Source organism: Coturnix japonica, chromosome 1 (assembly GCF_001577835.2).
Source record: "Coturnix japonica isolate 7356 chromosome 1, Coturnix japonica 2.1, whole genome shotgun sequence".
Classification (NCBI taxonomy): domain Eukaryota; kingdom Metazoa; phylum Chordata; class Aves; order Galliformes; family Phasianidae; genus Coturnix; species Coturnix japonica.
The window spans coordinates 46,151,825-46,179,180 of record NC_029516.1 but is presented as its reverse complement, the minus strand read 5'-3'; the positions used below and the strand labels follow the sequence as shown (position 1 = coordinate 46,179,180).

At 45.7% G+C, this 27,356-nt stretch overlaps 2 protein-coding genes and 2 long non-coding RNA genes across 7 annotated transcripts; 2 read left to right on the top strand and 2 right to left on the bottom strand.

Moving 5' to 3' along the window:
- Positions 1-38: 38 nt before the first annotated feature.
- On the bottom strand, positions 39-5,029 carry LOC107312728. Its single transcript, XR_001554592.2, has 4 exons — positions 3,521-5,029; positions 3,185-3,376; positions 2,106-2,317; positions 39-567 (listed from the first exon to the last, which is right to left on the bottom strand). It is a non-coding gene; the product is annotated as an uncharacterized LOC107312728 (long non-coding RNA).
- Positions 5,030-5,061: 32 nt separating this feature from the next.
- ATF4 (activating transcription factor 4) lies at positions 5,062-8,008 on the top strand. The gene is made up of 3 exons (XM_015860392.2): positions 5,062-5,265; positions 6,226-6,537; positions 7,070-8,008. The coding sequence occupies exons 2-3, from the start codon at positions 6,324-6,326 to the stop codon at positions 7,918-7,920; spliced, it is 1,065 nt and encodes a 354-aa protein (XP_015715878.1). The 5' UTR covers positions 5,062-5,265; positions 6,226-6,323; the 3' UTR covers positions 7,921-8,008.
- Positions 8,009-12,327: 4,319 nt separating this feature from the next.
- On the bottom strand, positions 12,328-14,612 carry RPS19BP1 (ribosomal protein S19 binding protein 1). Of its 2 annotated transcripts, none has more exons than XM_015860410.2 (4): positions 14,501-14,612; positions 14,277-14,417; positions 13,985-14,145; positions 12,328-13,058 (listed from the first exon to the last, which is right to left on the bottom strand). In XM_015860410.2, the coding sequence occupies exons 1-4, from the start codon at positions 14,547-14,549 to the stop codon at positions 12,924-12,926; spliced, it is 486 nt and encodes a 161-aa protein (XP_015715896.1). In that variant the 5' UTR covers positions 14,550-14,612; the 3' UTR covers positions 12,328-12,923. The 2 variants fall into 2 exon arrangements, with proteins under 2 accessions (XP_015715896.1, XP_015715906.1); XM_015860420.2 differs by having other exon boundaries at positions 12,337-13,058; positions 13,985-14,082.
- On the top strand, positions 14,608-24,857 carry LOC107312745. Of its 3 annotated transcripts, none has more exons than XR_004307300.1 (5): positions 14,608-14,893; positions 17,113-18,650; positions 21,984-22,055; positions 23,619-23,753; positions 24,239-24,857. It is a non-coding gene; the product is annotated as an uncharacterized LOC107312745 (long non-coding RNA). The 3 variants fall into 3 exon arrangements; XR_004307299.1 differs by having other exon boundaries at positions 14,608-18,117; positions 18,484-18,650; XR_001554611.2 differs by having other exon boundaries at positions 14,608-18,650.
- The last annotated feature ends 2,499 nt before the right edge of the window (positions 24,858-27,356 follow it).

The following is a 27,356-nucleotide window of genomic DNA, read 5'->3' as shown; positions in this document are numbered from 1 at the left end:
GTCACAGTCTGAACACGATCACTTTATGCACACTAAAAGTCAGACAGGTTTTTATTTTGCTGGTTCAGTTTCCCTGGCTCCAGTAGCTAAGCAGCAATTTGATCCATCTTTTCAAACTCAGAGCTAAACTTCTCAGAGGAAATATGTATGCATGTGGATATATATATATATATATATAGTACGTATATAAATCCTATCCACATTCCTCATGAAAAGCCTTCTCCATATAAATAATGAGCAAAAGTTGCTTCCATGAGTCTTCTGGGTTTGTGTTTAAGTGTTTTAAGCCCACCCTTACCCCTGCCTCTCGTGGTAGAATCATTGCTGTTCCGCAGAAGCAAAGGCAGCAGCGCCATAGTGCTCTGTTAGACATCCCACTGCAGTGATCCCAGTCCTGTAAGGCTTTCTTGTCTCATTCTGTTCAGCACTGCAAAGGACATGAACGTAGTAGGCAACAGACACAGGGCATAGATGGCAAATGATGGAGTGCATTGGCTCTTGATCTGGTCCCATGGCAGGTATTTTGTCTAAACTCACAATGTGCTGTAGGCAGGTTCCTCACCACTTCTGAAAGGCAAGAAGCAATCATTCCTGGAAGGGCTATGGCAAAGAGACATTTTTGCCTTCAAGTCCTTTCATCAGAATAAAATACAGCTGGAAGATGAGAAAACCCCCAAATCCCCAGATGCTCTGAACAAAAGTCAGCCCCCTCCCCCTTCACAAATACTTTTTGCTAAACATTATTTTCAACCTGTTGTAGCTTTGCTCAGGAAATTCATGCTTGGGCAAGTTACAAGTTTAAATCTCACCTCCCTCTTACTGGATTTGCACAATGTTTTTCCTTATGGCAGCTGGCCACAGCCTGTTCAGCTCTGAGTAGCTGAGACTGTGGAGAAATGTATTTTGTGAGCTATCAGCATGTGCTTGGTATGTCTGCTTTTGCTCAGCAAGAAAAATGTAGGTGGACAACCAGGAGTGTTTCCATATCTGTCTGAAATTATTGAACTGCAAGTTGCAAAAGGAAATTGCAGATTTACTCCTTCTTTCTATTTATTTTATTTTATTTTATTAGCCTCCTTTCAAAGGTCAGTGATATTTACATATCAGGATGGAAACATAAGAAAGTGAGAGGGTAAGTAAGCAATGAATGATTTATTAGAGATTCCATTTGGTGGGCCGGTCCAAAACAAGCGAGGCCCAGCATATGGCTAACATAATGTTTGTTTATACATCATAAAAAATGGATGCTAATACCTCCCGGCTTGAACTTTAATCACATATATTCATCTCTCCACCCGGTTTTAAAATGGAAGGTCTGAAAAGCAATCCCTAAAGAGCTTACAACTAGGACCTGGCAGAACCAATTCTCCAGTTATCTGTTTGTGCCGCATGAGGGGAGAAGCAACCAAGCACTGCAAATTACCCTGAGCTGCAGAGACTGTAAGTAATTCTCCCTCAGAATTGCTCAGACTTTATAAGCACTTTGCCTCAATCCATCTTTGTGTTTCCCTCAACAATCTCTGCCGGAAAATTTCCTCCTGGTGTCTGGAAATTCTTTGCTCACTGAAGTGCAGATTTTAGGCTGCATGCCTGGGGTTTGTTTCCTGTTGCCCCACCCATGAATGGAAGCTTCAAGGACAGAAATTATCACAAGGACCCCCCCCTGGGGCGTGAGACCCTGCGGGAGTCCAAAGCACTCTGACAGAGCCACCATGGGGCCTGCAAACCCTCCTGGCTGCCCCATTCCAGTATTGCAGGAAGGGGCCACCATTTCAATCACTGCTGGTTATCTTCCTGGCCCTGGTAATGCATATCCTCCATATCCCCTCCTCACTCCCGGCTATGCAGCACCACAAGTGCCTCCCCCCCTTGATAGTCCCCGAGCGTCATATACAAGCCAGCTAGACTGTGCAGAGATGTTACTATGGAAACATTTACGTCTTCCCTTTGTGTATTTAATAACAGCATATGGCATGTTTATCTCCTGTATATTTGCTGATAGAAGAAAAAGTCTTTTCCTTAGCAGCATTAGCTTCTAAAATGAAAGACAGACAGAAAGAAGGACAGGCAAGCAGACAGTAAAAACAGCAAGCTCATACACTGACCTTCCATTTTAATGAAGAAGAAGGGTGAATGGAGGAGAATCAGTTTACCTCCTGGTGCTTTCTGCAGTGCTGCATATAACTGAGCATTTTGTCACTCCCCAACAAGGTCATTTTGGCCTCTATCATGCTGTGAGCTCTGCATGAGCATTTCCTCTTGCCTGCAGCTGGTCCCTCACTTCTGCATAGGGATGGATCCAACTTATCACAGGAGCCTATGGCAGGAAAATAACATCAGCAGAGCTAAAACTGTTAACGTGTCATCAGGAGTTTATTGACCATGAACGCACATTAATCTTCATTCAGAAGCCATCTTTTTGTGCTGCAAATTCAGTTTCCTTCAGAGCTATCAGGCTTCTCTCCACACATCTAAGCCACAAACATATTCTGCAGCACTGAAAAGGGAACATTTGAGTTAGCTAGTACCTATTAGCCCTTCGCTTAGAAAACATTTGCTATTTTATTTGCACAAAAAATTCCTAAGGAATGGTTACTTAAGCTTGAAGAATTATTATCCAGCTCAGTCACAAAACTCACTCCTCAAAGGAGAAAACTGTGATGTAATACCTGCAAAAGCAGAGACGTATTTTGTAATGGATTGAGACATGTCTCATTAAATTGTGTAACAATAATTCTGCAGTCTCTTTCAGGAAACAGGGAGAAATAACACTGTTACTAAATGTCTGGCTTTTTGTTACCTCATTTCACTTCCTGAATTGAAGATGATGAAAAAAAACCAAAACAAAACCCAAAACTGTTTGGTGCTCAAAATGTAGACAAATGTGCACATTTGCAAAATAAAAAGGGAAGCAGGCAGCTAGGAAACAGGCAGATCTGGGTTAAGTTCCTCATGACATGCATCATTTTTGCTTGCATAATTCTTACTCACACATACCCAGAGTCCTTTCTTCAAAAATATGTAATTACCATTTCAAGAGAAGCATTTCTGTTTATTTTGCTACAGTTACAGTGGTACAAACACCTTTTTTCTTTGCAGTTGGATGTGGGGGATGTGAGAGCCCTCCCTCGACCAGCCAAGACACAGAGATGCTGCCTCTCATCCACCCAAGCCAATCACCCACCAGGCTTCTTCAGTAGCTGCTGCATCCATCCTCTGAATTTTGCTTTGAAGCAAGATCTGCCTGCTCATTGGTGCACGTATCAGAGGAGTCATCTGAGATCACTCAGTTGCTATCGTGTTTTCTGATATTGGAGGGCATTTTTCTCTGCTGCCTCTTCCATCTTAGTGAGCCATTAAAAATCGATGCTTGATTCTAGAAAAGCAAAAATAAAACAAACACATTCACACACCCACAGAGAAACAAAAAAGCCACAAAACACCACAGCACATTGGAAAAGCTGTATTTTTACTTTCAGCAGCCAATGTTCAGTTTACAGAGCTGGAATGACATACATACCCCAATTTGTTGCAGTGATGGTGACATCCTGCTGCTAAAAGTAGAAACCTGGCCATGACTGTCCTCCCTGGCCATGCCCATCCTCTGGGATTATCAGTGGAGCTGTTTAATGAGTTCCAGGCAGGTATACTTGTGCAAACTGAGCCAAGGCCATGGCTGTACACAAATACTAACAAGCCCTAAATGGAAAACAAGGGAGCCTTTTGCAGTGGAGCCAAGAGGAGTTTATTGACAGGGTGATAATGTTTTGAGCAAGCAAGGATCCATGGAGGGGGGTTGGAGCTTGATGATCCTTCCAACCTAAGTCATTCTATAATTAATCTTCAGAGCTGATGGTGTGTTGTAGGGCTGGTAATGTGGGAAAGCAACCAAAGGCCAGGTAGTGAAAGAAAACATGGGTAGCAACCTTCCCAGCTCACCTTCCTCACTCAGAGCTGCATATGGTGCTTTAGTGTCCTCAGAGAATCACGAGGGGACTGAAAACATCTGTTCCCCATGGGTTTCATACAGGGCTAGGTGAGGACCAGAGGAGCTGCTATAAACATACAGGGCCAGACGTGATGGAGCAGGGCTGCCTTCTCATTTGGCTGATTTAGTTCAGATAAAACATAATGCAAACCTGCTTGAAAACCTTCCCAAGGTGAGGCTGTTTACTAGGGCCGTGAGGCTGTGTAGATGACCCACTAATGCTCTCCTCCATTGAGTAATGGCTGCTCTTGCATCTCCTCACAAACCACCCCAGGCCAATGTTACAGCTCAGCTACAAAGCTAGCAGGGTGTCAGGGACACAAACACACAGCCCTATCTCTGTGGGGCAAGTAGCAGGCAGGGAGTTTTCCACTTATCTGAGGGAGCAGTGACTCTCCTCAGCAAAGTTCTGCCCTCAACTCTGCTGGACGTCGTCTGGAGGGGCTGTTAAGAACGCACAGGGAGAGCGGACAGGACTTCGTGTGGAGGGCATAAAGAGCTGTCAGTAACAAAGGAGGCGTGGTGCTTCAAAGAGAACACGCCACGGAAATGTGAAGCAGAGAATAGAACCAGCGCCACCGCCATTTTACGGCTCCTCGTTCTCCGTGCCTCTCACCATCTCTCCCTTTTCGGGCGTCAGCCAATGGCGGCTCAGCGCTCACACGGTTACCACGCCACCAGCCAATCGGCGCGCAGAGCTCACTGGCTGTGTTGGCGGGCAGGAGCAGCAGCCCCCCCACATCCCCCTGCGCTCCGCGGCGGGCGGGAGGAGTGTCCTCAGCTGCTGTATCACGTGGCCTCCCATCTCGGCTGGGCGGTGTTTGCGCGGAGGAACACCATATAGTCCCTCTGTCTAGGAGCCCACGATGGAGGGAAAAGTTATTGCTGACAGCTTTTTTGGTTAATCTTTAGCAGGATGGAACGAGAGCGGCCCAGAAAGTTGAAGGTCTACAGGCTGAAGGGTGCTGACGAGAGGCGGGTGACGAAGAGCGGAAGGACACATCAGGCCGGATCTCGTTTTGATTAGCGTGAAGGTATATAAAAGCGGAGCGCGCGCGCTGCCACCTCATTGTGTGCCCTTGGCTGAGCTGACAGGTTGTAACTGTGACCGTGCGTAGCACCTCTCCGCGCGGCGCTGACCGGAGCACCAACCAACCCCCCCCCCAGCCGCCATGGCTCTCTAAGGGCGGCAGGGCCAGCGGCGGCATCGGCCAGTGCAGCGGGCGCAGCAGCAGCGGCGGCGGCCTCGGCACATCCCCGGCATCTGCAACCATGGCGTGAGTAGCGCGTGTGGGGAGTGCGCCTTGTGTGACAGCCACCCCCTGCTTCATAAAGCGGGGTTCTGGGGTGCGAAACGGACGCCCCATAGGAAAAGCTGTCTGGTTAATAGGGTGGGGGCTGGAAACCTACTTGAGGGTGACGGAAATGGCAGGAAATGACACTTTTAAGAGGAAAAATGAGCCATAATACCCTGTATTTTAGAGAAGCCCACATCCTGAAAGCTCAGGGCTGTTCTATTTTGTAAGGCTTTTGTGAGAATATTAGCTCCCTAGACGGTTGTCTTAGTAGTATAGGGGATTGTCTTTATAGAGGCGTTCCCACAGCGGATGGAGGAGTTAAACGGGGCTTCCAACGAGCGGGCATTAAGATAATCCCTTAATGCTACGGCGCTGCTGGCCGGGGGAGGAGGAGGGTTGTGGGGGGAGGGGGGGGGAATGGTGTCGAACCCAGCCTGATAGAAGGGTGTAAGGCTGTCGTGGTATTTATCATCCGAATCCACCTGGTCCATAAGTCAGCCTAGCACCAAAAGGTGCTCTGTCGTTCTATCGTCCTGTCACCTTCCCCTCCCCCCCACCCCTCCACGTTGATGGCGTTCCCATCGACACGGGGTGAAAACGTGTCACGGCACAAAATGGCGGCGGGGCCGGGTGGGGAGCGGTAGGCGGCAGATCGCGAAATGGCTGCGGCGTGGGCGTGACGTGAGTCAGGGCGCGGTGGGCGGGGCCTCGGCGGGGCGTGGGGCTGGCAATGCCGTGCTGGGCAATGGAGATGCGAATAGAAAAGCTTTTATGAAAGCAAACAAATAAAAAGCAAGAGTTTGAGGCAAACAGCCCTGAAAATGCTGCAGTCGTACAAGTCTGGTGCAACAGCACTCTCCCTGAGGCTGCGTTTTGTTGTGAAGGCTGTTTTTCCAGTAGAACAAGCACTGATGCATGCGAAAAATGTTTGTCTTACAGGTTTTTCAAGGCACCGCACAGCAGCACTGCTGTAGTCAACAAAAAGGCCCTCTCCTTGTCTACATCCTTTGACGTCAAAGCGCTAAAACCTGACCAAGATGAGCCTCTTGAACAACGAGATGCTGTTGGGGGAGTCCTCCCCCCTCAGCCAGCCGTGTTTGGTGGCTGAGGAAGGTCTGGGACTCCTCGATGACTACCTGGAGGTGGCCGAGCCCCTCGGTTCGCATGGGTTCTCCAGCGACAAGGCTAAGGCAGTCTCCTCCAATTGGCTCACTGTGGACAGTTTAGGCAACACCATAGATAGCAGCCAGGGTAAGGCACTAATTCATGTGCAGGAAGTAACACCAAAGGTGATGGCACATAATAAATAATGTAATCCTCCTGTTCAAAGATAAATTGCACGAGTTCTCTAAATGGAAAGGTAACATCACGTATGTGTCTTCTGGCCTGGGAAGCATCCATACAACACTGATTATACACAATAGCAAATGGCTCTGTAGTCGACCAGCCTGTGGAAAAATGACACTTGCATTGCCCTTTTAATAACATGCCAACTATTAAGAGTAGCCTTCCCTGGAAGAGGTCACAAGAAACAAGTGTGGTGGTGTGTTTCAAATAGGCCTGAATTCTTAGAGAGCTAAGACTAAGAGGGATGGAATGTCAGCAGCTGACAGATACATAGTATCATGCAGACTTCCCCAGTTCATAGTAGGGGGAAGGGGTCTGGTAGTCGATCTTTTTACCATTAAAAAGAATGGGGGAAGATATAACTATTTCTGGTATAACTGGTATAGAATCTCTGTGTTGGCTCATCGAAAAATATACTGTTTTTCTCCTTGTTTAGAGGATGCCTTCTCTGGCATGGAGTGGATGGTGGAGAAGATGGATCTGAAGGAATTTGATTTTGATGCCCTGTTAGGTATGGAACATCTGGAAGCCACCGTCTCACCAGACGACCTGATGGCCACGTTGGAAGACACGTGTGATCTCCTGTTTAACCCTACCACCCAGGAATTTCACAACAAAGAACCTCCACTCATACCTGATCTAATCACCAATCTCCCCGAATCTCCAATTGGAGTAGATCCCATGGCCCCATTAGGCTCCCTGTGGCCTTTTCCCCTCTCCCCAGGGTCTCTGACTTCTGTTCCAGACCATTCATTTAGTTTAGAACTAGGTAGTGAAGTGGATGTTCTGGAAGGTGAAAGGAAACAGGAGGCCCCCACCTTTCTGGTAGTGATCACGAAGTCAGAGAAAGAGGAGGAGAACCATTCTGATGATAGTGGAATATGCATGAGCCCAGACTCTTATTTGGGAACGCCCCAGCACAGTCCTACCAATTCACTTGGATCCCCTAATGACAACCAGTTCCCTGCAGATGCCACCCGTGGCTCTCTGCGTTCTAAACCATATGACCACCCTGCTGAGAAGGTAGTGTCAGCAAAGGTGAAAGGAGAAAAGAAAATAGATAAGAAATTGAAAAAGATGGAGCAAAATAAGACTGCTGCCACACGTTACCGGCAAAAGAAGAGGGCAGAACAGGAGGCTCTGTCAGGGGAGTGCAGAGATTTGGAACAGAAAAATCAGGCCCTGAAAGAGAAAGCAGATTCCCTGAGTAAGGAAATCCAGTACTTGAAAGATCTGATTGAAGAGGTGAGGAAGGCCAAAGTCAAAAGAGCTAGAGTCCCTGAGTAGGGTAGTCAGTAGTGTTTGTGTGCATGTATATATGCTTGCTGCTTAAGCTGTGTGGTGTCTAATAAATTATTTTATAGTAAACTTGCAATTTTGTGTGGTAACTGAGTATCTGTAAAATAAGGGTTTATACCATGTCGTTTGGGGCTTCAACCAGCTGGAATGTGCTGCTCCACCCAAGTGTGCAAATAGCATTTACTGTTAATGTGGTTCAAGTGATACAGTACATGTTACAGCTCATGTGTAGCTGAGAATACTTGCAGATATCTAGTAAAATGGAGGGGATCAAGTGGAGATAGTCCCAGATCTTGAATAGCAAAAGCAAAATCATAAAGGTTCAGCCTTACAAGGAGCCATGTAAGTATGTTTATAAATATGGTTTGGAGAAGTCTCTTGTGGGAGTTACTGGGTTTTGACAAGCTGATGGCTTCAAGCAGTTCCCCAGGGTGTTAATTCCTTCTCTCTTGCACTGACTTGTCCAATCATACTGCACAAGCATCCACATGGAGCTGGTGTGTCTGCAGCCTTTCAGGGGCAGCCAACAAGCTGATCTTATGCTGGTGCCCCTTGCAATGATGCTGTTTCCATACTTAGTAACTTAGTTAAGACTTTGCACTGGCTGGAGATTAGGGCTGGCTCTTCCTCTGCATGTTCACTTAGCATTTATAAGAGCATTGGATTAAGAGATGGGAGAAAGCATCTGAGCATTAGAGAGCCTCCTGGCTGATCTCACATTGGCAGGCTGCAGGAGCCTCTTCCTTTTCTCACAGGCTCAGAACAAATGTGGTCCAACAATCCCTATGGTTTACGTGCATGGTGACACCATTCCCAGAAATAGATTTTGGTGCACAAAATAGAGCCCCCAGAGGAAGCCAGTTTTCCTGTATATTTGGAAACAGTGGAATTTTCCCAGTCTGCGCCCTATAAAAACTCAGTATTAATAGCTACCTTCCTCTTTCTCATGCATTTAGAGAGACCCAGGTGCTCTTACTTCTCTTTGCAAACGAGAAGAGGAAAACGCTGCTGCTGAGGACTCCACCGCTTACCCCTGTGAATAACCAAAGGGGCAAAAATAACCTCCATTTGCAGTGCTGGAGTATGAAATGATGGCAAATGCTTCCAAAGAGCCCTGGCGGAAAGTCCAGAACAGCAGCAAGGACAGGATGTCCTTCAGGAGAGGTGTCTTCCTCAGCACTGTGCTGGTGGCAGGGAAATGTTGGCCATGTATTGTGGTGACAGAACCACCATGTTAATTTATATAGGGCAGAGGATCTCCAAAGCACAGGATGCCTGTTGTGAACTTGACTCCTCTGCATCACCACTGCAGTGCCTGGACAACTGGAAAAGAACATCCTCTTTCCCCTCCATTAATTACAAGTTAGTGGAGGAGATAAATAAGCTTTCTTGCATGCAAATGGTGCTGCTCAACTTGGCTAGGTTGCTGCTCAGCCCTGCCAACAGCTAATTCCTTAAGAACAAGGTGTATGTAACCCTGCAGGCAGAGCAACCGTCATGATTTCCATTTCCCCTGCCCCCAACAGTCAGTGGCTGGTGCTGTTAATCCTCTTTAATGTAACTACGGATAGTCATACAAACCTTTAATCCATCTCAAACCTACTAACCGTTCAGCCTGCTTCAGCTGGAGTTCCTGGTTTTGAGCCATAAATAAGCATTAGGCAGCTTGCCTCCTTTTACATTCCTCAATTGACTGTTCTTGTTTCGAGGTGAGAAACTTCCATGTGCTTCACCATTACATTTGTGAGCTATTTGGGGCACTGCTGCTGTGTGCCCCTTTCTGTGGTAACCAGCCCCTTACCTGAGGTGTTCGGAGCCTATCGGTGTTGTAGGCGTGGATCCAACACTGTATGAATCAGCAGCAAGATTGGAAGGGAAGTCAGTCCCAAAATACTTGCCAAGGGCTGAGATTCCAAAAGGTTTCTAGGACCCCTCTCAACCACGGTTTTCCCCTCTCCCTGTTATGGTCATTTCAGCACTTTAAGTTGTTTGCCAAGCTACCTTGGTTCATTTGCAGCCTGGCTTGTCCCTCTGTTATTTCAGAGGGAAGAAACTGTTGAGTATCCTGAGCAATCCTGTTTTATTAGTTTATACCTGCAGCCTTCCTGATACACCTCTATGCTGATACTGGCTGTCGCTGCTTTCCACGCTGAGGAAGAACACATTTGCTGACACAGCAGAAGCTTTGAGCCACTCATACCTGCTCAGACAAGTTTTCCTGTTTGCTTTCCATTTACAGAACAGAGGAAGGCCATTAAATGGCTTTGTGAATCTTACTCACAGGAAGCCAACCCAGCACTGAGCACCTGGGAACTATTCTTTCTCCTCTAAACCACTTCCCTGGAAAGGTTTGACCACATTATTAATACTCCAGAGCTTATATTTGTGTTTATATTAAAGCTGCTTGTGGGAGGGTGGAGATGTGCTGGAAGATGGCACCCGCTCTCTTCCTCAGCTTGACCACTTCTGTTTTTTTTTTCTGCAGGATGCTTGGTTGATGTCGCAGAGCTGGGAAGGGAGCCAGCAGCCTGATGAGCTCAGCGTCCCTGGATTGCAGCTGCACAGGAGAGAAATGCTGTCCAGCAGGTCCGAGGATTGCGGGATGCAGCATCTTTGCTCCCAGCATGGGAACCAGCCAGGTTGGAGGCTTAGTAGGAAATGAAACTATGGGAGCTGCTCCCTCCCTAATCACTCTTTTTTGTCAGGCAGAAAAGCCTGGCTGTGAACAAGCAACAGAGAGGTGGTACATGAAGCTCAGATAGCCACCACCTGGGGTCCCAGCTGGGGTGAGGAGCTGGCATGCTCTAAGCATGACTAGTCTGTAATATATAGATGGTTGGGAGTGTGAGAACACAGTTTTATCTTACCACCAGGCAATGAAGACATTCCTCTCAAAGGCCAACTCATGTTCTTATATGGCAAGCAGGTAGTACTGCCATTCCCTCCCGGAGCTCCAGCTCTGTGAGAAAGGTGACAAAATCAAGGCTAGGACATGCCAGATCTTTGCTGTTTAAAAGGGCAATTTATCTAGAACCACACTTTTCTTCTGCTTGCTTTTCCTCCCTCCTGCAAGGTAAAATTTAGTTTAGTTGAGGATACCATTGGCTCGACAAGCAAGTTTGATTTCAGCTGGCAAACCCAGTCTGACAGTTGGCTTTACCTTCTCAAGCAAGTACTACGTCTCTCGGCATACAGATGCAAGTATGGGGATTACTTGTGTTGGCACTAATAGTCTTCCCAGTAATGAGGGCTCCTATCCAACTTTATAATTCCATGTATTTGGGTGTTATCCTTGGGGAAGACTGCTTTGGAGCTCGCTTTAAAGTACCTTACTGACTTTGAAAGAGCAACTTCCCTATTTACTTATGCTTGCAAACAAACAAGCTGGGTTTTGAGCAAACAGAATGAGCCACACTTCCCTACTGTACCTTTCTGCAGCAACAAAGGATGTTTTTGTTTTCCTCAAGGTCCCCTACACATTTCTCCATTTTAGGAGAAGGGACAAACTGAAAAAAAGGGAAACTGGTCCTTGGAATGTTTTATTTACCACTTTTGGCTGCAAACTGTTGAACTGATCTTATTACAAGAAATTCCCTCCCACATGCTGTTAAGCACAGTTTCCAGAACACATACTTTAGTATGTTCACTATTTCCCCTGTTTGGACAAAGTATATCTATGTGACCTTCCCTTTTATGCAGACACAACGGAAAGAACAAAACACAGGTGGAACAGACTTAAGGATGCAGGGGGTGGGATACCAAATTCCTTCCACTGCTAACATCTGAACCAAGGAGTTAGTTCTAACCAAGGGTTGGCTCTTGAATCTCTTTTATTAGAACTTGTCTCTTCTTTTTCTCCTCTCCAAAGGGAGAACACTTCCCATCATCTTAAGAAAAGGGTGGGAAAGGGCAGTAACAAGAGCTCCCAAAAAGCACATTCACAGTAGTTTAGCAAGGAAGATAATCTGAAACAACACTCCCACCTGCTGGGCCGTCTATTTATTGCAGCAGGGAATTTAGCACTATGAAAAAAAAAAACCAAAAACAACCAAAAGCAAACACCCATCCCTTCCGTCCAGCACCACAGCCTCTAGTTCAGATGATTTGATCTTCATGCTGAAAGCTGACTTCTGGGTCACAAGCATTCCTGCCTACAGGAGCTGGCAGCATCCAGCAGCAGCACCCTCCTAGTTGGAACCTCAGATAAAAGCTTGGGCTGAAGCATGAGAAAGTTTTCTCCATATAAGACCTCTTTCTTAGAGGGGTGACTGAGCAGGCAGAAGAGGAGTCACCTCAGTTCCTACCTGCACTCTAAAAGCCTGAGCATGCAGGAGAGAAGACACATGTGACAACAGGAATCAGAGGGAAGACATTCACACAACTGAGTCATCCTAGTGACAGGAATGCTTGGATCAGAACAATGATCTGGTTTATGTTCTTCAATCACAGCCACTCATAACAATCGCTACCGCAAAGGCAAAGATAGGCAGCACCTGTAACAACAATTATTTAATCATACAACACATACAAAATATTTACAATACCAGAAAAACCTGACAGATACTGTAATAATGACAGAAACTGCTGGAGTACTTGGATTTCACAGTCTTTTGAAGCATCCTTCCCTTTTAATGATTTGCTTTTGCTGTCCAAAATGTATCATCATTGAGTTGGAGACCAATAGCAGATGCCTTACTGAAGAATAAGATTTGGTTTTGGATTAGTCCACCTTTCTAAGTCAAGAACACAAGACATGCTGGCTGGAGGGAGGTGATCTTAAAACATACTGCAAAAAACAAAGAACCTCCATGGCTCCAGCAGTGAGTTCCGGACAGGAGCAGTTACTCTGCAGGTCTGATGCTAGTATATTTGCTGACAAAGTGATGTATCTCCTACATCCACTCTCAAACATGCTGATTAAGTGTCCGGTCCTGTATTCTGAGCACTCAGCTGCAAACGGACTGGAGCTGCAAGAGTCCCTTTCATGCTGTTTATGGGATTCCAAAGTATTCTCTTTCAAATTTACGGAAGTCTTCCTCAGTAAAGACAGTGCCCTCAGGCTTCTTCTTTTCCTTCTTCTCTGCAGGCTGATCTTTTGACTTCCTGCCTCTGTTCTGTGCAAGAACCTTCGTGAAAAAACAAAAATAACATTCATTGTCACCCAGACCAAATCACAAAACAGTAATTTTCAAGCTCACCTACCACACCTTTATTATTCTGCTACATTCATGCTACATTCTGGAATGCCACCAGAGAAGTGTGAGATGCAAACATTATCTTAGCCAAAGCAGGTCACTGGGACAGCAGCAAGCACCCATGTAGCATTCAGAGTCAAACATGGAAGCTACTTTCAGATAACTCTTATTGAAAATGCAATATTGATTTTAACTTAAACTTTCTTTGAAACTGTAACATTCTTTAGTCCATAAGATGACTAGAAAATCCAAGAAATTGGTAGTATTCCCCTGGTGTTCTTTAATATGTCATTCCTGCCATTTACAACCTCAAACCTGAAAAACACTGGCCTAAATCACTTAGTTTCTTTAAGTTAAAAGTGTTGTCATAAAAACAGCCTAAGAATCTAGTGGTGTTATCTACCTTCAAATCCTGGCTCAGAATTACTATTTGGGAAAGACTATTGGTTAAATTTTCAGGTTATGAGAAACATAATTTAAGAAGCTGTGAAATTCCTACCATGTGAGCCAGCAGCATGTTTGGATCCCTGCTAAAACAGCCTCTAGCTACAGAAGAGGACAGTTAGAAGAGAACAGAAGGGAAGCCTGAACAAGGGCTTCTTTGCTATGAAATACCTTTGGTAACCAAGAGAAGTCGACAATGACCAGATTTTAACTAGTATCTGAGAACACTAAGAAATAAGCTATCAACAAAAATTTAAAGCTTAGTAAGGTGTTTTGTTTGAGCACAAATAAATACTTCAAGGCAACTACCAGAAAGAAAGTCAACTCTACTGCACAGGGCCTAAGCTGGAAGATGTGAAGATAATTCCCATTCATTTATGCTCCTCAGAAGAAGAAAGAAGTGTCACCTTTACCTGTTTAGTGACAGCTTTGTCAGCAACACATCGTCCGCTTGTCATGTACTGCAGATTTGCTTTGAGGTGATTTATAGCTTTCTTCTTGTGATACTCCTCTAGGTCAGAGCACAGGGAGACAAAACACATCACCTGCTTGCCCAGGCAGCACCCGAGGGCTGCTACAAGGAGGATGGAGAGGGATAAGCACAAGTGATCATGACAGGGGCTGCAGGACACCATGCAGGGACCCGGCCTGAGAGTGCAGAGCGCAATGGAGCTGATCTCTACCAGAACTAAAGTCAGAACTCACCTATCGCCGACTTCACCACTCTGCCCTTGATCGTGGCCTTGTTCTTCCCAGGCCCCACCGTTACCTTCCTCCGCCGGGCAGCTCCTGCCGGCCTGGTGCCATCACGCCCCTGCTGGAGTCCCCGCGGGGCCTTTCCCCGGCCTGAAAGATGAGAGGAGGGAGGTTACCAGGGCCACACACTGCGATAACCCCCTCCTGTCCCGCCTCCGTCCCCTCCAGCCCACCCGGTGCCTCCAGCAGCTCCAGGCCCCGCCGTATCAACGACGCAGACATGGCCACACACACCCCCCGCCTTTCATCCACTTCCGGCTCCCCACCGCACTTCCGCCCTCTCCTGAGACCATTTCCGCCCTCTCCTGACACCACTTCCGCCCTTTGAACGACTCTACTTCCGTCTTTAGGCGGTTTAGGCGGGAAGGGCGGAGCGCGGAGCCATATTGGGGTTCTGTGGTTTGTGGAGGCTGCCTCAGGTCAGCCCTGAGCTGATTTGATGTACAAACCCAGCGCTGCTGCCTCGTTTTCCTCTCTCCTGCGTGTGGTGCAGCCTCACAGACCTTCTGCATTGGGAATGGGCTCTGTAGGGCCCTGCTGTTGTGGTGGAAGGCCCCCCAAAACAGGTTTAACTTTGTGCCCGGCTCCTGAGGCACAGTTTTGCTCCACCATTAATTGCATCTATTATTCAGTATTACTTTAGCGTATTTATTTAAAGCTTTCCTCCCCCGTTTTTTGCCTCTCTAGAGTCTTGCTGCTAATGTCTGCTAAATTTATCTATCATCTGAATAAAGCTTATTCAGTTATAGCCAACACTGGCAGTAACAGGCTGGTGCTGGAGGAGAAGGAGAGAGGTTTATTCTCCCTCAGACAGTGTCCCATGGGGAGAGAGCGGTACAAACAGCACTGGTTGTTTCTCATGGCAATGATCTCTAGTGGTGGCTGATGGCAGTTAAACAGCAGTTCATTAACAGGCATCTATTCTCTGCAGGTTGTTCTCCAGCCCCTGCAGATGTCACCTCAGTGCCAATCTTTTTATTCTTAGTTCTCTTTGGAATCTCTTGTTGAATCGTTCCTGGCATCCTGTGTCAGTATTTGTCATTGTGATTGTGCAGATGCGTCTTTCTGGACCAGACTGTCTTGGTGCTCATTCTTGGGAAATATTAACCATTTATTTCCTGTTCAGCAGGTCTCTTCTCACTTGTGATTTTTCCTCTTAAATCCAAACCACATTTTTGGATTAATTTGGGTGGGCAATGGCCGGGTGCATAGCCTGATGTGGCTCTGGGCAGCCTGGTCTGCTGGTTGGTGACCCTGCACATAACAGGGGAGTTGAAACTGGATGATCATTGTGGTCCTTTTCAACTCAGGCCATTCTATGATAATTCTATGATTTCATGAATATTTCTCCATTTTCTTGTCTACTACTAAGCTAGCAAAGACTGAGACTGCTCAGCTCCTTGTTCTGTGCTGGGTTTGTCCCTGCATTCATGTAAGTTAGCATATTTGGGAGGAGAGCTGTCAGTGTTATGACTGTGAGGAAAGCATTCCTGATTATACCTTAGCTGTCAAACATTCTCCGTTAGCCCCTAAAATAGAATTACAGGTTCTCTGTAAGCTGTTCACAGACATATATCACACAGAATAGCTTTTTCTACTAGTTAAAAGTGGCATTTACATCGATTAACTTTATCAGGCTCACCTGACACATCATCACACGTGTTTAGTGTCAAAGCAATGTAACCTTATAAATGTCTTATGAGGCCTCCTAATGCAAAAATATAATTACCTGCACTGCTAAACATGTTTAGATTTAACAAATTAATGTGTTACAATCTGCACTGATTTATTGTCTCATTGGAAAATATATGCCCTTTTCTAACTCAAAAATAAGCCTCTGCAAATAGTATTGTGTTTCTGTTTCTGTTGTACCAATTAATAATGCTGTCAATTATTTGGCCTCTGAGAAATTCTGAGTCCCTTCTTGTTAAATATCTTCAGTAGCAAGAAACTTTAATACAGGCAATGCCTCTTTTGACCAGCAAGGTTGAGTGCAAACCTGCTATGATTTTAATCCACAATTACCTGCAGGATAAAATTTAACGAGCGCATGGGGTCATTTTGCTGAAAAGGGAAGGCAAGATATTTTCTTCAAGTGCATTCACAGTCTCCTGCGTTGGAGTCTGGTCAAGCTCTTGGAGTCTGGTCAAGCTCACTGAGAAGTTAAATAGGCACACGCTTGTTGGTGAAACGCGTTCCCCAGGTTTAGATCTGTTGTTGCCCTAGAACTGCACAAAGATCACTGTCTGACATGAGCCATGGATTTTTCAGTGCTTTGTGAAACCATGTAGCTATTATTAATACATTATATTTCTTCCACTTCTTTTAACAGGATCTGGCAGCTTTTCTCAGGGGACGATCATTAGTGTTTCTCCTAACTGCAGTCTGGCTTCAGCTGTGCTTGGTCTTGGCAGACACTGTGAGAACAGCATTTGTCATAGCTGTACCAAAGTCACCCAGAGCCAATACCTGCCATACTCCTGCAGATATAGTTGCACATTCTTCCCCTACTCTTTGACTTTTAACAGAAAATTATATTTACACTTCTTTTTTTCCTGAAGTGCTAAACAATCTAAGTTTATTGCCTTGTATTTTACTTGTGTATTGTCCCTTTCAACCTGTACTGATGTAGAATTTAGGCATTTGGATCGCACGATCTCATCTCCTGCATGTCATAAACCATAACATTTCCTCTCTTGACTTTAGATTAAGTCCAGTAACCTGTGTTTGAGAAATCTGCTTTGTGCTGAGCACAGCATATAATACACTGTATTTTTCTTTGCAGGAGCTTCGGTGGGTTTATTGCTCTCGCAGTGAGGATGCATTCCTTTTTTTCATCACAGTATATATACTTAATTCTCACTTACCTGAATCACTGTTGAGAGCAGATGAGCAGCTTTTTTTCCTGACTGGTACATACTTCTAAAAATTTAATGTCAGGAGACTTTGTGCCTATGTTAGTAAAAAAAAAAAAAAATGAATAAATAAGTCAGTATTTTATTGTACTCTTCAAAGGATCTGCTCAAATTAAAATTTCATCCAAGAAAACTTCATCACTTTGTAATCCCTCAAAAATCAGTGCAGTTAGCTTTTTGGAAAGCTTTGGGGACAGAATGAATGTCAAATGGTATTCATTTAAATGTATAACATCCAGATACATCGCTGTCTTAGAGCCTGAATAATCTAACTTGTGATGGCAAAAACCACAGGCGCTGCCTTTCAGATGGAGAATGTCCTTGCTTCTGAGAGTTAAGCTATCTTCGAAAGCTTTCTGCTGCTAATGTTCATGTTTTATAGCTTTCTCTAAATTTCATGCCTCAGTGATTACCTGTGTGAGCTGGCTGGCTTTTCAATTACAAATAACTCAGCATACAGATCAGCTGAAGTTTTAAGTAACTTCCTTATGTGACCATTAGAATTTTACTTTCTGCTTTATATCTTATGACATTGAAAATGGAAAATTTCCCTGTTTGAATAAGTCAATAAAGTTTCCGGTTTGTCTTGGAGTGATTGTCACTTTCCCTGTTATTCTGGGCTTTGGAAGATGTTTGAGATTATCATTCATTTGGTCTGTGCCACCTTGTTATTTCTGGTTAATATTATAATGTCATATTGCTGTCTGTAGCAGTTCTTAATAGCAGTTTCTGTGGTGTTTTTTTTTTTTTTGTTGTTGTTTGTTTTGTTTTTTTTTTATGTTCTAGCTCTGGATTTGAGGGGTTACACAGGAGTCTCAGCTTGAAGGGATGTTGTGAAGAATGTTAGAAAGCAGAAGCTGAGAGATGCAATAGAAGTAAGATTCAGCAATCACAAGGGTTTAGTTTAGGACTGTTTTGAACATTCTTATCATTTTGAGAGATGGGATCTTGATGTTTAAACACTTGGTATTGTTTGTACTGAGGACACACAGACATGCGTATTTTTTTCCCTTTCAAAATGAAACAGGCTGATTTTCAAGCTGATTTATAACAGATTTTCACCTTTGCATGTTCCTTCACATGTGGGTCATGCAATGTGCTTTGCTTTAGACAACTGTCCAGCTTCACCACATCTGGTGTTCTGTATTTTCTCTGAAGAGCAATACATGATGATGCCTTAATCAAAGCTGCTGTCATTACTACTTATCTGTGCTTGCTAACCTCAGTGGTTTCTGTTGCAGTCATTGTTTCTACAAAGAACCATGGATCACTGCTTACCCTGTACTTCAAATACACAGAAACCTTTGTCCTTTAACTGTGTGACATGCCTTTGAAAAGTGATTTGACTTTCTGGCCTGCTGAGTTTGAACAAGTGCTGGACAATGGCTTGATTCATATCCCTGCATGGGTAAGCTTGTAGTTACTGCAGATGGAGAGAAAGCCTTTTATTCTGATCTTTTATTATTTTGTTTTAAGGCAGTGCATATACCTGCCTCTTCAGTGCACTTTTCCAGGTCGCTGAGAAACCGTTTCTGCATTGCACAGCTTCTGCAAGTAATATTGGCTCAAGATGGGACTAAATCAGCTTCTCTCTGGACTAGATGCCGTAGTAAGAAATGAACTCTGCCTCCAAACAAAGCAGAGTTATTATCCTTCCTATACAGATGAGATAAGAAGGCTTAAAGATTAAGCAACTCACAAAATATTTGAGACAGGATGTGGTCATGCTAGCTCTGAATGAGAATGTGGGGCCTTAACCTCTTGATTTCTCCCTTACATTGTTCAATTTGCCCTTCCCGTCTTTCCCTTCTGTTTCATTCAGAACCACAGATTTGTCATGCCAGAATCTGTGAAATTTGCCCCTCAAAATGCTTCACTGTGGAGTAGAGCAAATGGATAGAAACTGAAACAGGGATGTTGAAATAAGGTATGGAGTATAACACAGATTCCTTAACTAAAGAGATTTGTAAAAAGGCTGTAGCTCTTAATTTAGTAAATATTGTAGCATGTGGTAGCACAGTCTAGTTTCTTCTGGGAAGGGTGCATTTTATCTACAATTACAATGAAAATAATGATCCCTCCTGTAAAGAGCGTTAGATCTGAGCATTCTTAAGCTCCCTCATGCTGTGCAGATACAAAACTGGGGTCTGTCAGTCATTGTTGAATGTGGCAGCTTTCAGAGCAGTGACAAAGAGGTGGAAGGCTCAGTGTTTTGTTCCCAGACTCTCTGCTCCAGGGCCATAAAATGTTTACAAGCCCCAGAGCTGGCTCTGGATGCAGTGAAGTTTAGCTAGTTATGCTTGTCACCTACCATTAAGGGTTGGAGGCAGACAGGAGATGGGCTTGGGCTGTCACAGGCTTTTGCTGCCTTAGGCAGGCCTTGTTAGCTTGATGCTTGATGCAGAATGGGGGCTGTTAGAGCGTTGCTGGCTGCTGCAGTTCCTATCTGCTTCATCCTCTGCTGGAACCCATCTAATCTTCCTATACCATTCGCTGGCTGAAGGTTTGTCATGCCCTCTCCTGTTCCCCAGTGTCCCTTCATGACTGGGTGGGACCACTTGGGAACAGCGGGAAATAAAATCTTGCTGGTTGTCACTGATGTGGGGATGGACAGCAAGGCTGCATTGTGCATTCAGCTGTAAGCAGCAGGGCAGCTGGCTGCTTCTTGCCACAATGCGTACTTTGTGGTTTCTTAGCCTAGGATTTCTGTTTGTTTGTTTGTTTTCCCCATCAGAATTGTTCAAAAAGAACTGTATGAGAGGCTTGTACAGAGCAAGATACTCAGTCTCGTGGCTGTGTTTATCAGCACGGTGCCAGGCCCTGTGCTCCCTTCTCCCTGCTTTTGTCGTTTTTGCTCCTCCATTTTTCCTTTCTTTCCTTCCTTTGCTCTCTCTCTAATAATGTATTTAGACCTTCCTTGTGTTTATCCCCGTCTCCTTGACTTCTCTTTCTCTCTCTCACCCTTTCCAACCAGGATCAGCAGTTTCTGTGGCTGTGTGAAAGTGACAGTTCAACCTGACTTTTTATCATTTGTTTGTGACTCCCTGCTGCAAAGTCCTTCTAAATAACCTGCTGTCTCTCTCCTTTCTTTCTTTCTTTCACTCCTTTATTTCCCCCTCCATCCATCTCTCTTTCATTGAATGTTACTGACCTGTATGGTGTGGAACCGCATGCCCAGGAAGCTCCTGACACCCACACAACCCTTACTCAATTGGGGTGCATGGGCAGCCCTGAAGGTGCTGGTTACAGGGCATCCTTAATCTCACCACACTGTATGGCCCCTTTGGGTCAGGCCACCTTCTCCTCCAGGGCCACATCTACTCTGCCCTGCCTTATGTCTGGGGGAGGAGGCGGGACAAAGCAGCAGGAGAGGTGGGCAGACAGGCCGGGCTGCATTTTGTTGAGGCTGGTCCGTAGTGCCACGAGGTCTCTCCTCACTAGGTGTCACTGTGAGGCTGGGTTTTGCCTGCTGCATGTGTTAGGTGCTGATGTGGGTGCATCCTGCCAGGAACAGGATGAGGTCAGAGAAGAAGTTTCCAGGGCAAACACTGCATTGCTAGTGGTTTTCCCCAATCTTGCTTGGCAAGATGCAAGAGGGCTTTTTGGAGCACAGCTCCATAATAACTCCTTTGAACACCCCAGCTTGTACCTGTGTGTGAATCAGTGTGAATCGGCCGTTGTGACTTTCTCATCTCCTGCTGGTTGTGATACAGGCTTGGCAGCAAGTCCCTAGCTCACACTCAGCCCTGGATCACTGTTCACTGTCCCCACCTGCTGCCAGCCCTCCCTATGCACTTTGTGAACACCCCTTCCTGCCCTGGCTGCAGCACAACTCCCTGCAGAAATGGCTGTGCCCTGGCAGGGCTTCAAGGAGAGCACAGTGGCAGATGCTTTTATATCTTCTTTTGCTTCCTTTCTTTTTTCCTCCTTTCACTTTTTATTTATTTCTTTCCTTCTCTCTCATGTCCTTTTGTTGCCTATTTTCTCCTCTTCTTGACTGTTCTCTCTTTGAGCTCTTGCTTCTCCAACCAGGGTCAATGATTTCTGTGTGGAAAACAGCTCAGCCTGAGCTTATATCTCTTGTTCTTGATTGCCAGCACTTGAGTTCCTCTACATTATAAGGCCAGCTCTTTTCAGCTCTTTGTTTGTTTGTTTGTCCTTCTACTTTTCCCTTACTCCTTTCCTTCTCTCTTTGGACTCAGCAAAATGTTAGAGTGGAAATACCAACCGTGCACTTTCCTGCCTAGGATAGTTTAACCTCCCTGTTCTGTTTCTCTGCTGTTTGTTGCTTTCCTTTATCTTTGTGTTGAGAACTGGACTTCGCAATGATATCTCTGTCCTCTCTCTGTTGTAGGGGAAGGGAACTGGCTGATAAATACCCTATGAACTGTACTGTCTGTGACAAATGGTCTTTAAGAAAATGATGATTTTTTTTTTTTTTATTTTTAAGTGAATCATTTAAAAGCCAGGAGCATGAGAATGAGTGTTACATGGAAAACAATCAATGCCAGCAGAGCATTTTGGTTTGGTTGCGCACAGGAATACAGCCTCCTGTAGATACACCTACATCCTCCTAGGTACTCTGTGACTTACACAGCTGTAAGATCTAACCCCATGTATCTGCATGTCCCTATGAATTTCTGTGTGTATACATATGTATGGAAATCTTGCTCTGAGTGTACAATGCATGTGTTCCTAACCTTGCATCCTCACTGACACTTTTCTTTCTTTCTTTCTTCAGGCAATTCGCTGCAAGATGTTGGACCTGATGACTCTTACGGGTCCTTTCCAACTCGGAAGATTCTGTAATTCTGTGCGTAGGATTTAGATAGCTATAGGCAAATATGTGCATTTGTGTGTAACTGGGGTGTATGTGTTTACATAGACACGTGCATCAGTGGTGTAGAGGATGTGGAAGAGATTGGTTACAAACCTTCAGATTATACAATCCGTTTGGTGTGAGCTATGGGGACATCCTCTGAATGCCCGAGCACTGCCTTCCTACTTCTCCCAGCTCCATGGGTGCCACAAGCTTGTTGGGACTTTGCTTTTCTAATGAACCCAAGTCCCCACAGCTTACATGTCCTGGATCCTTCATCCCTCCCAGTCTCCTTCTAATGCTTTTTCACCATACAGGGCCAGTTCACCAGATGCTTTGTAGTACTCCAATCAACACTAGTTAGCAGTATCCTGTTGGTTTTCTGGTTTTGCTTCCGCATCCCAGGCAAGTGGATGAAGCTGGGATGGATCCATTCCCTTCCCATCTTGGCAGAGCTGCCTGCTGTCTCTGAGGGCTGGGCTGCTTCTGTCAGCCCCTCCCAGATGTGACTGCCCCCTCCCAAGCAGACATCATGTCACTTCCCAATTGAAAAAACAAATGAAATTTCCAGGCAGTTTGCAGTTTTTATGATGCACTTGTTTGCTTTTCTCCCTTCTTCCCCCCCCCCCCCCCCCTTTTTTTTAATTTATTTTTTTCTCTCGCTCCTTCTCATATTGACTCCTGCCAGCTGCCTGCTTTGAATTTAGTTTGTATCAAGGGCAGGAGAAATTCATTTTCTGCTTTCCTGTTTGGTGTGGAATGGATTTTCCTCCCTCCATTCTCCTTCCCTGCCTGTTTCTGGAGTAAAGGGAGATGCTTGGAAACATTTCCTTGTTATGCCCTCTCATAAATCCTTGGCCTCTCTGCTGGGACAGGTGCTGACACAGTACTCCTTTCCTGATCCAAGAGACGGAGAGGAAACTCTTAGGCATATTGCTGACAACCAAGTGGGAACACATTTAACTACAAAAACACCCGTGCACACACAAAATACGTATGTATTGGGACATTTGAAGTGGTTTTGCACCTGCTCTGGAAAAACATCCCTGCTGCTGGGTAGCTGGGAGCTGTGACTCAGAGCATTTCTGGATTCAGAGGCAGCCTGGCCCACTGGGAGATGGGAAGGAAAACATGGCATAGCAAAACAGAAGCCAGGAGGTGGTGTGGTCCATTTGTGGTGGGCATCTGGAAAATCTGTTGTTTCACTCTGGGATCTGTGGTTTTGTGCTGCACGTAGAAAAGTTCCAGTTAGGCACAGAAGACCTGAAAGCAACTTCACAGGTCTTAACAGTGCAGCAATGTATGAGCCTTACATGTGTCTATGTACCTATAATACTTTCTGGTATAGAATATTTGTGAGATGTGGTGTTTGTATTACCTTTTAGTGAGGAAGAATCTTTTATCTCAGCATTCTAATTATGTCCCATTAAAATGCAAATTTGAGTTTATGCATTGAAATTGTCAGTGCCATTGCCACAGCAACTGAAGCTTGAGGGTGGGGAATTGGGATAAGTAGGACCATGCATCTCACTTCATATCTCTCTCCAATGCCTCCAGGTGATGGAAATCACAGCACTGTTCCCCAGGAACCATGGCACCTTCCCACCAATGAGTGTGGGTCATCCCAGTAACCACGGCACCTTCCCACTAGTGAGTGTGGGGCATCCCAGGAACCATGGCACCTTCCCACTAGTGAGTGTGGGGCATCACTGAGGTTCTCCTTTAAGTTGTTGTAATGGGGCAAGCTATTACATGGATAGGCTGCTGGCCAGGTACCAGGGAAGTGGAAGACCTAGTGTGCAGATCTTTTTGTAGGAGGTGAAACCTTTTCCTTTTACCTATATCATGCTTCTCGTGAGGTGGGAAGGAGGAAGAGGAGGTCCTTAATGACTCCCACACACCTCCCCATGGAAGCCCTTAGATACCCTCTCACTCAGTGGAGGATCTAACAACTGTCTTTAGTTTTAGAGACACTGACCTCCAGGCAAACACCTGGTCTAGCTGTTTGTGTTGGTGAAGACCTGCAGCAGTGAGTTCCCCTGGTCAACCATCATTGGCAAAGAGTAGCCTTCCCCTTTGCACCCTTTGCACCCTGCTCCTTCCCTTGCTCGTTTTATATATCAAGATGTTGTGACTTACTGCCTTCCTCCTCTGTTCCTTCCTCCTCCCTTTAACAGGTACAACTGGGACTCCCAAAGTTGGTATCCCTTCTGTTCCAGAGTCAAGTGAAGAGGTTTTAGGATGCTGGGTGGAAGCAGATGTTGAGGGAGATCGGGATATGATTGAGACCGTTTTGCTGCAGAAAAATGTGTGTCTCTGTTTTGGCTGTTGACTGAAAATGTAACAGTTTTGATGATACATAAAGCATGATGAGTTAATTCCCAAACCATACTGACAGCTGGGCAGGGAAGATGGGACTACAGTCTGTTTTCTGTCTTCCTGGCCCTGTTTAGAGGTTTGCAGAATCCTCCGAGTCCTCATCCTGCTGTTGACAGAGGATTGCTAGAGGAGACATCAGGAAAAGCTTTGGGTAGTGAAGCACAGGTTTGGATTTCCTGGACGTGAGTTGGGGTATGAGCTATGGCAGTGGTCAGTGGGGGCTGCAAGTACCACTTGAAGTGGGTACCTTAGCTTGCTCCCTCCTCTGGCTGAGGCCCCTGATCCAAAACCTCCTGTAGGATCCAAAACCTCAACCCGGTCACCTCACTGTGCTTCTGCTTCAGGTTCTTTCCTGCTGGCACCTGAGCCAGCTCTGGCTCATTTGCACACAGCCTCCCATGTTTCTTGGTCATTGAGTAAATTAAATTTCAATAATAGTTTTTTTGTTGTTGTTGTTGTTTTTTTAAACCAGCAAAAGCAGCTGTGTTCAGCTGGCAGCAATCACTTGTCGCAGTAGGGATGAGTTGTTGCTCACTTTTATCTCTTTTCCCCTACTTTACTCCTCACGGCCCATCCCCGGGAAAGGCCACCCATGACCTCAGCCTTCACACCTGTGTCAGCCGTACTGGCTGCCAGTGCTTGAATCCCAGGTGCAGAGAGGGCCAGACTGTCACAGCCAATTTGGGCACTGTGCTCCCTGGCAATGTTGTTTTCTATTCTACAGGCTCTCATTCCCCCTGCTTTTTTTTTTTTTTTTTTTTCTCCCTTTGGCTTGTGTTCCCTTGAGCTCTTCTGTTTCCTTCTCTCTCCTCCGCAGGCTTCCTCCCAGCAGACTGCCTATTAAGCCAGCTGTGCTGAGCCTGTGAGATGCACATGGGTGTTCGGACCATATGTCTGAGAGCGGTGTCTAAATGCTCTTTGAACTCTGGAATCTCGGGGCATCTTATGTTCCATGCCCACCGCCCTCTGGTACAGACCCTGTCCCTGACCCCCAGCTGCCCCTCCCCTGGCACAGCTCCATGCCGTTCCCTCGGGCCCTGTCTCTGTCACACAGAGCAGAGCTCAGCGCTGCCCCTCCGCTCCTTGTGAGGAGCTGCAGCCGCCATCAGGCCTCCATCAGCTCCTCTGCTCTGGGTGAGCAAACCCAGTGACTTCAGCCACTCCTCACATGTCTTGCTCTCCAGACCCTTCTCCATCTTTGCAGCCCTCCTTTGGACTCTCTAACAGTTTTATGTCCTTTCCTTATGGACGTGGTTTGTGAAAGCCTGAGCAAACTTGGGCTTCATTCAAGCTACTAGAGGAGGAAATTCAGAAGATGTGCAAAAGCTATTGAAGAACTGGACCACAGCGGACTGTATGAGTTCATTTTATCAGAAGGCAATTAAACACCTTACTCAGATAGGTGCCATGGCAATGCCCCCAAGGCAGGAAGCCTGCTTGCAGTCCATCTCTCTTTACATTTATTCCACTTGCAGTCCATTTCCCCCTCATCTTGGCTTATTTATCTTTTGGAGATCTGCCCAGGAGTGGGTTAAGCGTCCTCATTAATAACCAGATGGATAAAAATCACTGGAAAAGGTAAATGAAATGCTGCTCTGACACATCTGATGCAGTGAGGGAGTCAGATCCTCCATACTGGAAAGCTGTTCTCTCCCAGGGGTTTTCAGATATCACAGCCCCAGTGGAAGCAAACAGGACAAGCCCTGATTCCCAGTAGCATCTGTTGAGGTATTGTGGAGGGAAGTATAGGACAGACTGTGACCAACAAAGCTTTCCTCTTTCTTTTTATGTTTCCCCATGTGACATTTGTATCCTGCCTGTGGTCATTGCTGCTGTCCTCCCAGCAGTGGCAAGGATGGAATGGCATCCAGGGCATAGCCTAGAGTTGAATAGAAGGAGGAAATAAGAGTAGGGAAGTATTTTGGATGCCTCTGGCTATTGTCAAGGATGCTTTGCAGCAAGTAGAGGTGAGACCAGTAGAAGATGTCCAGGCTGTTCCCAGTCAGGACATCTCAGCAGGAGTTCATACTGAAGCACCAGGGTTGGAAGCAGAGGTTGTTGCTGTGCCCTTCTGAGCCTTCATCCCCATGCTCACCATTCTGGTGACACCGGGCACTCTGCAACACATCTCTCCAATTGCTGTGTGCCTCTTCTCTAAACCTGTATGTGGAAAAAAAAGAAGAGATGAAGAGAGGAGAAGGAGAGAAGAGATGAGGAGGGAAGATTAAAGGAAAAGTAAAAGAAAAGAAGAAGAAAAAAGGAAAGGAAAAGAAGAGAGCAGGTAGGAAAACTACCTTGGAAAAATAACTCCACTGTAATAAGGGGAAAAGTCTATCTTATTTTGTTGGAGCAGATGCACTTTAAAAGAAGGAACATTAAGGAACACTTTGGGGAAATCTTTAATCTGGTAGCAGCATCCAAGAGAAATAGTGTAAGAGAAAAAGACCTGAGGGATACGAAGGCGCAGTGATGCATTAGCAGATAAATAGCTGGCAGTGGACTCTGGGCACTTCCTCATCACTGTGCCCGGTTCAGGCCAGCTGGGTCTTCCCTTCAGCAAATGGGGAGAGAGGGACGTTCAGCTCCCGTCTATTTCCTCAGGTCAACAAAGGTCTTCCACTGATCTGGCTTGTAATTGTGATATCCAGAGCTTGTTCCTTTAAGCATTTACACCTTCAATCAGGCCGCCAGTCCCACTACCATGTGGAGCCATAAACAGGGATAAACAGTAATTAGTATGGTAAATAGCTTGGCCTTGCATTTTCTGGTTACAGTATCATGGTAATTATTTCCAGCTCCCTGCCTGCATGCTCCTGCTGCTTGATTCTGTGCTCCATGCATCCTTGCCAGCCTGATTATCACCGGACGCATTACAATCGGATGGCTCCCTCCTGTCCCCCAGCTGCTTCACAGGGG

Excerpts from the sequence above, each read along its gene's own strand:
- ATF4 (XM_015860392.2), top strand. The coding sequence starts at position 6,324 with ATGAGCCTCTTGAACAACGAGATGCTGTTGGGGGAGTCCTCCCCCCTC. Across the intron at positions 6,538-7,069 it reads CACCATAGATAGCAGCCAGG|AGGATGCCTTCTCTGGCATG; the intron begins GTAAGGCACTAA and ends CTCCTTGTTTAG.
- RPS19BP1 (XM_015860410.2), bottom strand. The coding sequence starts at position 14,549 with ATGTCTGCGTCGTTGATACGGCGGGGCCTGGAGCTGCTGGAGGCACCG. Across the intron at positions 14,146-14,276 it reads AGTGGTGAAGTCGGCGATAG|CAGCCCTCGGGTGCTGCCTG; the intron begins GTGAGTTCTGAC and ends TCCTCCTTGTAG. Across the intron at positions 13,059-13,984 it reads ACAAAGCTGTCACTAAACAG|GTTCTTGCACAGAACAGAGG; the intron begins GTAAAGGTGACA and ends TTTTTCACGAAG.